Here is a 12,163-nt window from a genome sequence, read left to right as displayed (position 1 = left end):
AAAGGTAAAAGCTCATATATCTGCCTCTTCTAATGGACGAGAACCAAAACAGAAGAATTCTATAAGGCAAAAATAACAACAAACCCCAGCATAGTTCTTAAAGTGAAGTTTCACTTGCTGTAAAGTGCACCAAGAAAAAACAAACACAGGACTTCTCTGAGCAGTGCTTTAACAGTGTGGTGGTTTTACTCGGGTGGGCAGCTGAGTTCCACCACGGCTGCTCTCTCACTCCCCCTCCTCAAAGGGAAAGGGGAGAAAATACGATGCAAAGGGCTCAGAGGTGGAGATAAGGATGGGGAGATCGCTCAGCAATTATCGTGGCGGGCAAAACAGATGCAGAATAGGGAGATAGTAAGATTTATTGCCTATTGCTAACAAGCTAGAGAAGTGAGAAATAAAGAAAACAAAAACACCTTCCCCCCATCCACCCTCTTCCACCTCCTCCCCCTGAGCGGTGCAGGGGAAGGGGAGAATGGGGGCTGCGGTCAGTCTACAGTGTTTCGTCTCCACCATTCCTTCTCGGTCACTCTCTGCCCCTGCTCCTTCCCTTCCCTTCATTCTTTAGCAGAAGATTCTTGCACCCTGAGCTATTTAATAAAACCTCTGGAAATATTGTCATGTCTGGGAGCTGAGTGTGCCTAAAAGGGTCCTTCTAGTTACGTTCAAGGTACATGCAGTTAATCAGCATTGCTAACTGACATGTGCTTCAGATGCTGCCGATCTCAATCTTTCTTATTGCTGCATTCTTTGGTTTGCCAGTCAGCCGTTGAATTTAGATCTCTTTGCAAAAGTACAGCTACAAGAAAGTAGAAACTGAGTCTTCTGACTTCAAAAATCGTTTTAAAATGTGACCTCCTGTGATCCTGATGCAGCAGTGGATGATTTGGGTTCCAGGTCTTGCTGGGGATGCAAAGTTAGGTGACTGTTGCAGAGTAGGACTGTGAATGAAGACTTCACTCTGCGTCTAAAACAGTTGCATTAGTGTTAAAGGAAGATTCAGTAACACTCTCACAAGACTAACTTCCCTCTGTATTTTCTGGGGCACAGGAGGAAGTTATTTGCTGTTAATCTGCTAAATTCTTAAAAAAGAAAAGAATGCATCAAAATGGCAAGATCCTTTTTAACGGTCTCTGTCTCCCTTAGACCGGTTTCTGTGTGTTTCATGCCTTCTGGTTGTCGCTATTGCAGTTCCCCCAGGGACCTGTCACTGCTGTCACTCCGTGATGGACCTGGCCAAAAGCTCATATCCACCCAGCCGCTGCAGTACGTCTGCCAGGTCAGCGCAAGTGGAGAAGGGAACGTCAGATTACTGGCTCCCAGTAGAGACCAGGAGACTGAGTTATGATTTATATGTTTACTCTGATGCTGACATCTCTTCAGAGCTGAGTAGTAAATGACAGAGGAAGTTTAAAAGCTTTTTTGCAGCTTGCCAGTATTCTGCTGTTGCTACAGCTTGCTGTTTGTTAATGCGATCCAACAAGTATCCTTTAACGACCCCGTTTGGGGAATTGTGAGCCTCCAGAGAACTACTGGAGCAGCTGTTTCGTGGTGCTGTACTTCTGAGACCTGCTCATCTGTCATGGTGGCGGTCAGCTGATGTGTACAACTCCTGCTGGTGCTAAAGCACTGCATGGAGGCAAAAGCCTCCTATGGAAGGTCTTCTTCCCTGCCCTGATCTAATGGTCTCTTGGTTTAAACTTACCTGCACTCCCTAATCTGAAGTGAAGTTAAATAAGCCTTTGCAGGAATCGCTGATGTGAAGGTATGAAATGTCTTTGTCAAGGGTCTTGTGCTCTACTGAGCTGGTTTTTTATTTATGCTGCCAATATCTGATCCCACTTCTTGACCTTTAATGTATACGGAGAGGTAAGATTAGGATGTTTATAAACAGCTGAATCTCCCCTCTGGGAGACTTTAAAAAACTCGGACACTCAGCTATATCTCTGCCAGGTCTTGCCAACCCTCCATGTTTCTGGTGTTGTTACCAGCTGGGGATGCAGTTTGGTCACCTCAGAGGTTCTTGTTCAGCCGGTGGAATGCTTGGTTCCTTTCTTCAGGAGTTAAGGTGCAAGTGATTGACTGCACTTGGAGGCAGACCTCTCTGCTTCATGGGCATTGGTGTGGCAGACCTTATTCAGTGAAAAAAAGTTGGGTTTTATGCAGGGTCATTACTAGGAGATCCGCAGTAGTCCTGTGCACCTCATCATCGGTAGGCCTCCATCAAAGCTCTCGGGGCTCAAACCTTTTGAGGGGTTAAGTCACAGGCCTCATAGATGTTCAAAGTATGACATCAACCTGCTTCTTTTAACACCCAAATTTGCACTTTCATTAAAATACCAAGCTTGTGGGCAACATTGGTAATGATTATTGAGTTTCATTTGATAGTTCCGGTGAAGATTTAAGTGGAGCCAGTAAGTCTGTGGCTGTCCAGCTCAGCCCGTGTTAAGTGGCCCAGCAATACAAACAAGCAGTTTAATGTCAAAGTTTAACTAGTCTCTATCAAATGGAGCCGGCCTGATTTGCATATCTTGCCCTTTCATTTCAGCCATCAGCAGCGCTGCTGTTTTGATTTCAGTATCAGGAAATGTATCCCTGAAAGCAATATGGAGCACAGATTGCATTTCTGGATTTTATGCCCTTCTGAAAAGCTTCAGCAACATAAGGAAGAGCTGAGCTGTGACTGACTTGCCCTTTGATTCCAAAGGCTCTGTAATTCCCGTGTGGTCCCCAGATCTGCAGGCACATACCTGCCCCGTCCCATGTTGAAAGCTCAAGAGGCTCTGTGGGTGCCTAGGAGGGAAGGAGACACGCTGCAGTCACCGGCCAAAGCTGGATGTTCTGTTCCCGTCCAAAAACTTACTCATCCTACAGCCCTGGTTTTCAGTTAATGAGCTTGCAGAGAAATCTGCTCGTAATTTATCTTGTAAGCCCTTTCTTGTTGAGCAGAAACTTTGGCAAGGAGTAGCTGAGGCGCTGGAGAAGCCCCGGTTATGCCTGGTTATACCAGGCCTCCTCAGATCTTTCTTTGGAACGAGCCGGGAGGAGGAAATACTTTCCATTTCAGAGAAGCGTGGACAAACAATGTTGCTTCAGACAGGGAAGAAAAGCGGCAGACAGAATTATAGCGCTGAATCCCGCTCGCCAAAAGCATGCTCTCTTCTTTATTCGGTCGTTCCTGGAACACACTGTTCTTATTGTATTCCTCCTGCCTGGGCCCTGACTCCGACTTGAGGCGCTGCCTCACCCAGCCCAGCGCGTGCTGCGCGCTGCTGCCGCCTGGCAGGGCCGACCCCGGCTGCCGTGCTGGTGGCTTTGGTGGTGCCATCAGGGCCAGCACACCCCACAGATGTACCCATAGATGTACCCTCTGCCTCGCGTGACACCGGGCCGACACGCTTGCCGAAAACCTGGATCCCGTTAGGAAGGTTCCCGCTGCCTGGAAAACAAAGTACTCGCTCGCCTGGTTTAGTCATTAAGTAAATTTGTGGTTTGGTTGAGATGAAAAATAATGAAGAAAAGCTGTTGAAATCCCGGGATTAATTTGATAGTTTGCAGGCAGTGGTGTTTTAAAAGTGGAGTTGCTGCCTTCTTCAGGTTACGAGCAGAGCCAGGTACAAACCTGTGTTTCTTCGTTTCCCCGCGCCTCAGAGGCAGGCATTTGGAAGTAATTTGCCTCACGAAGGCCCTTGCTGAGCTCGCAGAGCAGGCGAGGGGGATGCTCTGGGGTGGAGCTGCACTGTGTGGGTGTCTGGAAATCCGGGAGACGCTTTCGGCTGCGTGTTTCATCTGCCAAGGAAGCATCCTCAGCTGCAGCCAGGCTGGGAAGAAGGGACGGGTGCTTGCTTGCTTGGCGTGGTGCGGAGGGCTTTGGATGGCTGGCAGTTCTGCTTTGCTAACGGGTTCACCTATCCACCTGGGGCTGAATTTTTCACCAGTTCTCGGTTTAAGCAGGTGGAAAGGAGGCTGCCTTATCATCCTGCGTGCCCGTGTCCAAGTCAGCAAGCCCTGTGGCCTCTGGGAAGCACATTTGCATGGTCAGAGCATGCCCTCGCCCCCACTCATTTTGCATTTTCTTGTTTTTGTTGTTTGTTTTTTTTTTTCCTTTGGGCTGGTGCCCACCCAGGCTCTTGGGCAGCTGGAGCACATTGGGAGTGCGGATTCCTGTCCAGCTTCCAACCCCTGATGGGATCCCAAGCTCCTGTGCACACTGCAAGGCCCTGGGATTTGAAACCATTTGTATTTATTTTAATGCAAAATGAGACCTCACAGTGCACTGGTGCTTCTGTCCCAACGTTTCCCCTCACGCCTGTCATCCTGGGCAGGCCCTCTGTGTTCTGGGGGTGTCAGGAGGGTTTGTTCCTCAGCTTCGAGTTCTGCTCACTGCCTTCAGGATCCAGTTTAATATCAGTCACAAACTTAGTTACGAAGACAACTTTTTTTCTGGCAACATGTGTTGATGTTCACCACATCCTTGCATGAGCTGGATTCTTTCCAATAAAATATTAAAAATAGGATTTCTCCTATGGGATATTGTCCAACATGCAATAGATAGAGGCGAGTGCAGCTTACGAGTGGGAGCAATATGCCCTGACTGTTCAGAATGCACACGGGAAACCTGTTGTGCCCTGGTTTTAGTAGCTTCTCAGGTCACTATAGAGCCTTTTGAATGACTGATGGATTCAGGCTGCTCCAAATAAGTAAGGCCCTTGTCAAATCACAATTAATGCAGGCAAAAATCCTGTGTACCTTATAGAGAATTTCCCTATTTAATGTCAACCTTTCATAATGGAAAAGAATTGATACTAATAATCTCATAATTTTCTTTAAAAAGCTACGTTATGATGTAAATTCAGGCTAACATGTTGCGATGAGTCTGAGCAGATACCTGTTATTGCTAGATACGGCACAAAATGTTCTGCTACTTTTCCTTTATTCCAGGAGTATGATCCAAGCAGCCTGTTAATTGGTGTGAGACATGGTGTTGTCCATATTTTTTCTTTTGTTTTAATTAATTTCTTGTGCATTGCGCTATAAAGTAAATGAGCTTTTTAGTCTAATTCTAGGGAAGATTTGTGTTGTTTTTAGGAAGGATTTGACTTTATTGTGTGGCAAAAACGGTTTTACGGTGGATAACTAATGGATGGAATACATAATTACATTGGGGTAACAGAATGTACATAAGCTTTTCTCTGTCAGGAAGGAGCTGGGAGGGCTGACACTAGAGAAACATGGTCAGATGAAATGTCGAGGGGCTTGTTCTTCAGTTTCCGTGGAGCACTGTAGTTGCACCTTGTTGTCTGAAATCCTTTCTTAAGGTTAGGTTGGTGATAGGGCAGCACAACCAAAATATTTAGCCCATTTAGTCTTTATTTGCCTACTAAGCAAACCAATTCTTTCCTTTATTTCAGCCTCCTTCCTAGATTCTCACAAAATCTAAATCGTTTTTCTCACCCACCCTGCTGTATCCTGTGATCTAAATTACTGATTTCAATGAATGCATCTTCTGTACCTTAGTCTTGAGAAGCATTATATCCTTGGTAGATGCAAAGGAGTTAGAAACTGGAAACTTAGATTGTTAGATCTTGGGTTTAGGTTTTGTGGTTGTGCTTCAATGCTTAGCAATAATTACTGAAGCTACCCATAAAATAATCTCAGTGTGCTCCTAAAATGGAACCGAATGCCTTAGAAATAAAGAGGCGAAGAGCCCTTATCTGTACTTTTAGTTAAGTTTTTATTTATTTCCCTTTTTCCTCTGGCGTGGGAGGATGAGTAACCGTGGAAGAAGATACAGATTTGCAAAGGCAAGGAGCGCTAAAGAGCGTCTTTTTTTTTTTTCATCAGCTTTTAAAAGCCAGACTGTAATCATAAATTCCCTGATAGGTGGAGCATGCAGAAGTCATCTTTAAGCCTACAAGTGACAGGCTGCTGTTGCTTTTCAAACTTCAGATTTCTTTTTTTTTTTTTTTTGTATAAGACAGAACTTTGATCTGGTTTCTTTGTAATGCTCTACAGAGTGCTCGGGCTGCTGCGCTCGCAGGCTGCAGAGCTAGAAGTGAACTTTCTTGGTGAGAGCCATCTGGATACCTCAAAGAACAGATTAACATGTCCAGAATTGATGCCATCTTTGAAGAAGCTGCCCTTGCTTAGAACACATGTGATTAGCTTGACATTGGCAATGATGAAGTTCAGATGCACAGCAGTATCTGACTGCCTATAGTAATTGGGAAGAGTTTTGAGTGGAGGAACCCTGAGGATTTGCAATCAAATTATCAGCTAAATCCCCAGTTTTAACCTCCAGACTAGGCTTTGTGTCTTTAGTGCAGGTCAAATCCAGTCAAGAGTAAAGTTTTCAGTGTTGCATCTTCATAGACATTTCATTCTTAGCTCCAAAACACACCAGTGATGGTCTGCTGGAGAACACTGGATGCTTTGGGGCATTTCTAACAGTTGTATACCCAGTACAGTGCAAGCCTTGGTTGTGGTAGATGGTGCCATGGATTGGAAACCACAACTTTTCTCTTGAGTTGGTAGAGTAATGTAATTAAGTCAGACTTCTCTGTAGATACCATTCAAATCTCTTGTTTTAAAGGTGACCCTGCCACTCGGTCATTGTTGTCAGCACCTGCTATTTAAATATGCTTCAGCTCATACATCATAAGCTAACGAGTGCACCTTTTAATTTGATTGACTGGCTGTGATAACAGAATGTGGTATTGCATGAAGGATGTGACAGTCGCCCACTTGCTGGTAGGTGTAAATAAAGGAGGTAGGAGAGCTGTGTTTGAGTGTTTCTCGCCAGTCACAGACTCAACAAGTGGTCAATTTGAAAGTTTTTTGTTTTTTCTTCTTGGAGGGAAGTATGTCGCTTTTTTAATGGACGTGGGAAATGTTGACAGAAGGAGAGATCCTGAGTTTCTGCAGGGCATGGCTTTTGGGATGTCTTTCCCTGGGACACAGCCCCGTCCCCGCTTCTCCTGCAGCTCAGAGCTTCCCAAGGCAACTCATGCAGTTTGGATGATCATCAGCTGCCTTATTGCTCAAGCCATGTAGAAAATGGAATTTCTCTCATGTTTGAAAAAGAGCTCACCCAGCCTTTGAGGACCAAAGGCTCAGAATATGGCATGGGATTTAAGAATATTATTGTTGAGAACTGTGTTGTGGGTATTTGGCTTTGCAAACAGGATGTTTGAATCTTTCTCCCGCTGTGGATGCTGAAGGTAATGCAGTTCTTACCCAGAGCATGCTGGACCTGCATTTTTCAAACAGAGCAAAGAGTAGCGTGTTTAGCAAAAAAAATGGGCACTTTGCATCTTTGATTTAAATTGAAATAGCTGTGAGCTTGGAATTGTGTAAAGGAGACTGGGAGACCAGAGCTGGAAGGGAAACGATGCCCACAGAGACTCACAATGCATGGAGACCTCCAGGTAATCTGCCTCTTCAGTCTTCCTGCTCTCGCCTCTCTTCTTGCTTACATCGAAGCTCCAAGATCTGGTGGTGCTCACGTTCAAAATTCTGTGTGCTGGTCTTGGTCTGAGTGCTTGAAGAGTTCACCGTCAGGCTGGACGGGGCTTTGAGCAACCAGGTCTAGTGTGGGATGACCCTGCCCATGGAGGGGGTGGACTGGATGATCTTTGAAGGTCCCTTCTCACCCAAGCCACTCTGTGATTCTGTTAGGTAAAGGGGTACAGCCAAGAGAATATGTAAAATAAACTCTGAACAGGTAGAAGGAAACCCTAAGGAGATGCTTACTGGTTTTCTGAAACTGTTTTGGCCCCTGTCGGCATTAACGGAATTAACAAAGTTCAGTGGAGAGCTGTGTGAAAAGAAGAGGCGGCTGGTCGAGCTGGGTCACTGTGGGCTTTATTAGAATTGTTCCGTGTGTGGTTCCTCTGAGGGCTGAGCAACTGAGAGCTGCAGAAGAGAAGTGCTTTATTTCTGCAGTGTGTGAAACATTACATGTTAATTTCTAAAAAAAAATAATTGAATTTTTTGGTCCAAAGTGAGTTCCGGAAGTCTGCAGGAATCTTTTTGAAGTCTAACTAAACGCTCACCTTTCCTTTTATTGCCCTTATCAGCACATAGAGCTCGGTATGTGAAGTTTTTAGCTGACATTTCAAATCGCTCTGAGTGTGTCTGTATCCCTTTTAAAGCAGCCTCCCCTCCCAGATCAGAAGTGACCGGTTTTTTGTTAGCCTCCATGTTCCTTTAATGTTTTCCTGCTAATAGACGTTGAAAGCGATCTTCAGAGGCACAGCACAAAACATTCAAATGGTGATACGAGCCAGCTGAAGAGAGTTGTCAGGGAGAGGGAACATTAAGAGAAGGATTGAATACAGATGGATTCCTCAAAAGTAATGTAACCTGTTATGATTGCTTTGAAATCCTATACCCTTTCCATGTACTTATGCTTACTGAAAGTTTACATTTGCATTGATGTATTAGAGGCAGAGCTAACATGGAAGTAATCCCTGTTGTATACACGCTTAAGTGTGTAATTTTAGCTAAATACAACAGTTGTGACCAAACTCTTTCCTGTGTTCTCTGTGGAGAGCCCACGGCCCCGTTGGGTGCTGCAGGACAGCCCCTGTGTCCCGGCTGCTCCCAGGGGCGAGGGACCTCCAGGCACCCCTCTGGTCGCCGCTACCACGGGAATTCCTTTGACCATCCCAGATTCGGGCCCAATGAACTCTTAAAACACAAAGGACGGTTCGTGGTCCTGATGCCTTGGCTTCTACAAAGCCCCCACTGTCTGCAGGGCCCAGCGCTGGGCTGGCACGGCCACGCACGGGCAGGGCGCTGCCTGGAGCTCAGCAGGGACCCCGTGTGCCTCCCAGTGCCCCAGCACAGTACGAAGCACTGCTCCCAAAAGGGAAGGTATAGGTTATAGCAATTAAAAAACAAAACCACGGTGTTTGTGTACCGCTGATATCCCAGCAGAAAGCATTGCTGTAGCAGCAGGGCTGATCTGGGGATGTTGAAGGTGTTTTCCTTCCCTTTGAAGTGATCATTTTGTTTTGTATATCATAGAGCTTTCTTAACACAGTGCTGGAATAATCCATGCCACTTCCGGAGAGGCCTGGCAAAATGTCCACCAGAAGTTGGTGTTATGTTTTAATTGGGTTGTCCAAAAAGCTTCCTTCTCTTTGCCCGCAGGGAAGGCCTGACCTATCCATCATTCACAGCTCAATTTAAGAGGTTTTATCCGCCTCCATCACGCAACTGTCATATCGGATTTGACAGGAGGGTTGCACAGCACCGAGTTCATTTAATTTTCAGAACTGCCCATTATGTAAGGGGAGAGCTGGCGAATGGGTGGTGGTAAGGTTTTCACTTGTTATACTTTACTTTTTGGGGTGAACTTGTTCAAATTATTTCCTGTCTTTAATATTTGCCCTGGAAATCTGTTTGGAAGTCTGATGGGAGTTAGAAATAAGGCTGCTTCAGTGCACATTTAAAGAGACAGAAAGTTTGTGTGCTCAGACACGTCCACGATGCCTGGCCGTCCCAAGTTCAGGTTAGCATTCAGACCCAACTGATGCTGTCCTGCACCAGCCTGGCAAAACCTCACAAGACTCCTTGTGCCTCAGACAGCAGTGGAAAACCTCAGGTGACTCCGTTTTAGATGTTCTTTACACTACTCTGCAGCTACACTAAGCTCCATCGTCCACAGAGAAATAGCTTGGAGATTTTGTTGTTCTGTGGCAAGCAAAGTAATAGTTTTCTCTCTGTGAGAATAGGAGGGTAATAGCCTCTAACTGACCACATAATGGGCCTAAAACAATACGTTTTTTCGTAGTGACCTGTGAACGTGGTGGTGTCCGTGACCCCTTGCATTACAAGGAAAATGGTTTGGTTCTGTTCCTAGGAGCAGAAGGGCAGGGTAAGCAGGAACTGTGTGAGCAGTGTGCTAGCCAAAGGCTGTAGCCCTGTCTAAGTCACTTCTGAAATACTTTGGTAGTACTTCCATCCTTGTATCCCAAATTCCGTAGCATTAATAAGTCGTTCTGAAAACCTCTACTTTGAGTTGTCTGCTGTTCCCAGCTCGTGTCATGTTGTGGCCGGTGTGATAAGACCAGTAGGTGATAACAAGGTGATGGTTGTGCTGTGTTCATACTCTGTAAAAAATACACCAAAACTGCCTACTTTTTCCCTTTCTGGTGTCTTCCTCACCTTCACTCCGTACATGTTTTTCTGATGGTGTTTTTTTGTTGTTGTTGTTTGTTTTATCCTATCTAAAAGTAAACTCATCATGGCAGGGACTGTTTCTTGTTGCCTGTAGGACTTTGACCACTGCATAAAGGCTTTTCATGGCAAAACTAGGAAACGAAAGTTGTGTGATATGCCCTCCTTGGCAGGGTTTGCTCAAGGTCCACTCTGAGCCACCTCAACTAGGTGCTTGTTGCTGAGTCACTAAACAAAAGATCTCGCAGATGAACTTGGTAATCTAAAATAAAACATCGCTGTGATTTTCAGAGCTGGTAGCAGAGCTTGGACAACGCAGGAATTCGTAAACTGATGTCTGTCTGCTCTTCATGCAGGGGGGTAGGCAGGGAGAGTGGGGGATTAAATGATGCTTGTTGCTGTGCTGGTGTGAACACCTCAGCTTGTTCCTCTTTCTGGTGGATTTCAAAACGCCTTGCAGTGACAAGATGCCCGTGTGGCGTGGCTGAGCTGAGGTGTGCTAGAGTTGGATGTGTACGAGAGATTGCATCTTGAATAACTGTCTGGAGGACAAGGCGTGTGGGATTGTGTACGAAGTAGCCTCTGTAGGTTCATGGACAGGTTGGCCGCTGGAAAAGCAGGTGCAATGAGATGGTCCCTGCTGGGGGAATTTGCAAGTGTTTGATGTACCCGAGTGTGACATTTGAAGTCAGCTTCAGGTTCGGCATTGTAAGCAACTGCCATTTCTTACTTACCTCCCTTCCTTGGCAAACATGTTAGAGGGAGGTGAGGTGGGATGTAAAAGCAAGCATAGAATCGGTGGGCTGTGCTCACTGTTGGAAAAGTGGAAAGAAGCCTGCCTTTACTAAGAAAGATACTGTAATAATCTCGATACTGCTTTTACATGTCCTGCAGTGCTCACAAAGTGTCGCTGCTAGCAGTTAACCAGAGGACACAGTAAATCCTAATGTGAACTGGACTTCTGCCATAATAGTCTTGTTCCCTGTCTCTCTTCAACTCTGACAGTATCATCTTTATGAATTCCCTTTTGCTTCCAGTCAAATCATTCATGGTTTTATCAATACAACTTAATATGAACACAGCGTATTCTGTAGTGTGTCACCAATGCTGGGGCTCAAAGACAGAGTCCTTCTGCGCAGTGATGGAGAGAACCCGGTGGAGTAGGGTCAAGATTGTGTCCTTTTAATTTGACATTTTCATTTTTCTTCCAGGCATGGGTCATGGAGAGAGCCTGTTAACCCTTACTATGTCAACACGGGATATGCTCTGGCCCCAGCCACCAGTGCCAACGACAGCGAGCAGCAGAGCATGTCCAGTGATGCAGACACAATGTCGCTGACAGACAGCAGCGTGTAAGTATCCTTAATCTCTTGTGGCAATAAATGGGAGAATGGTGGCCGTTTCTTTAGTGGGGGTGCTGATTTTGTGTTAGACTGAGGGTGGCATTGCAACAGGTGGTATTGGGCAGAATATCAGACTTCAACAAGGTCACGATCATTCTGGTTTTCTTGTCAAGCTGAGTTGTTTTGTCACTGTGCAGGCAACGCAGCCTCGCTGTTCTTGGGAGTATTTGTGACATCAAATGATTTGAGTGAACTAAAATAAAAGATGTAGGAGTTCCGGCAGTGTTGCTTGCCAAGTGCAAATAGACATGATCTCTCTTTGGATTCCTCTTCATCTTTGGGTTCCTCCTCGTCAGGATGAATCAGATGACAACCCCATCAAGACTTGTACCACTGCTCTTTTTCATGTCTTTTATCTCTTCAAAGTTCCCACTTGTTCCTGTAAACCACAGTATTTGGGTGGCTGATTACTGAAAAAAAGGCAGCATGACGAGTTCTAGTAATTGTTTTGCTGGAATACAGCTCGGGAAGCTCCTCAGACTTCTTATCCAAAGCTAAGGCAGAACTCAACTGTAGTTGTATCTCTGCGTTCAATTATCCTCTTTTTGTATAGTGAATCATAAGGAAAAGTTGGATTA

General features: G+C 45.5%; 1 protein-coding gene across 3 annotated transcripts in view; it reads left to right on the top strand.

Annotated features, from left to right (window-relative positions):
* AXIN1 (axin 1) overlaps nucleotides 1-12,163 on the top strand; it is a 78,997-nt gene that overhangs the window by 29,705 nt on the left and 37,129 nt on the right. For all 3 annotated transcript variants that reach the window (XM_084295698.1, XM_084295699.1, XM_084295697.1), the window contains exon 3: nucleotides 11,394-11,534. In XM_084295698.1, coding sequence (XP_084151824.1) covers nucleotides 11,394-11,534 — 141 coding nt within the window. The remainder of the gene's footprint in view (nucleotides 1-11,393; nucleotides 11,535-12,163) is intronic.

The sequence above is a fragment of the Netta rufina genome (assembly GCF_964035555.1).
Source record: "Netta rufina genome assembly, chromosome: 15".
In the NCBI taxonomy this organism is placed as follows: domain Eukaryota; kingdom Metazoa; phylum Chordata; class Aves; order Anseriformes; family Anatidae; genus Netta; species Netta rufina.
The sequence above is the reverse complement of the archived record's forward strand: the minus strand, read 5'-3'. Positions and strand labels throughout refer to the sequence as shown.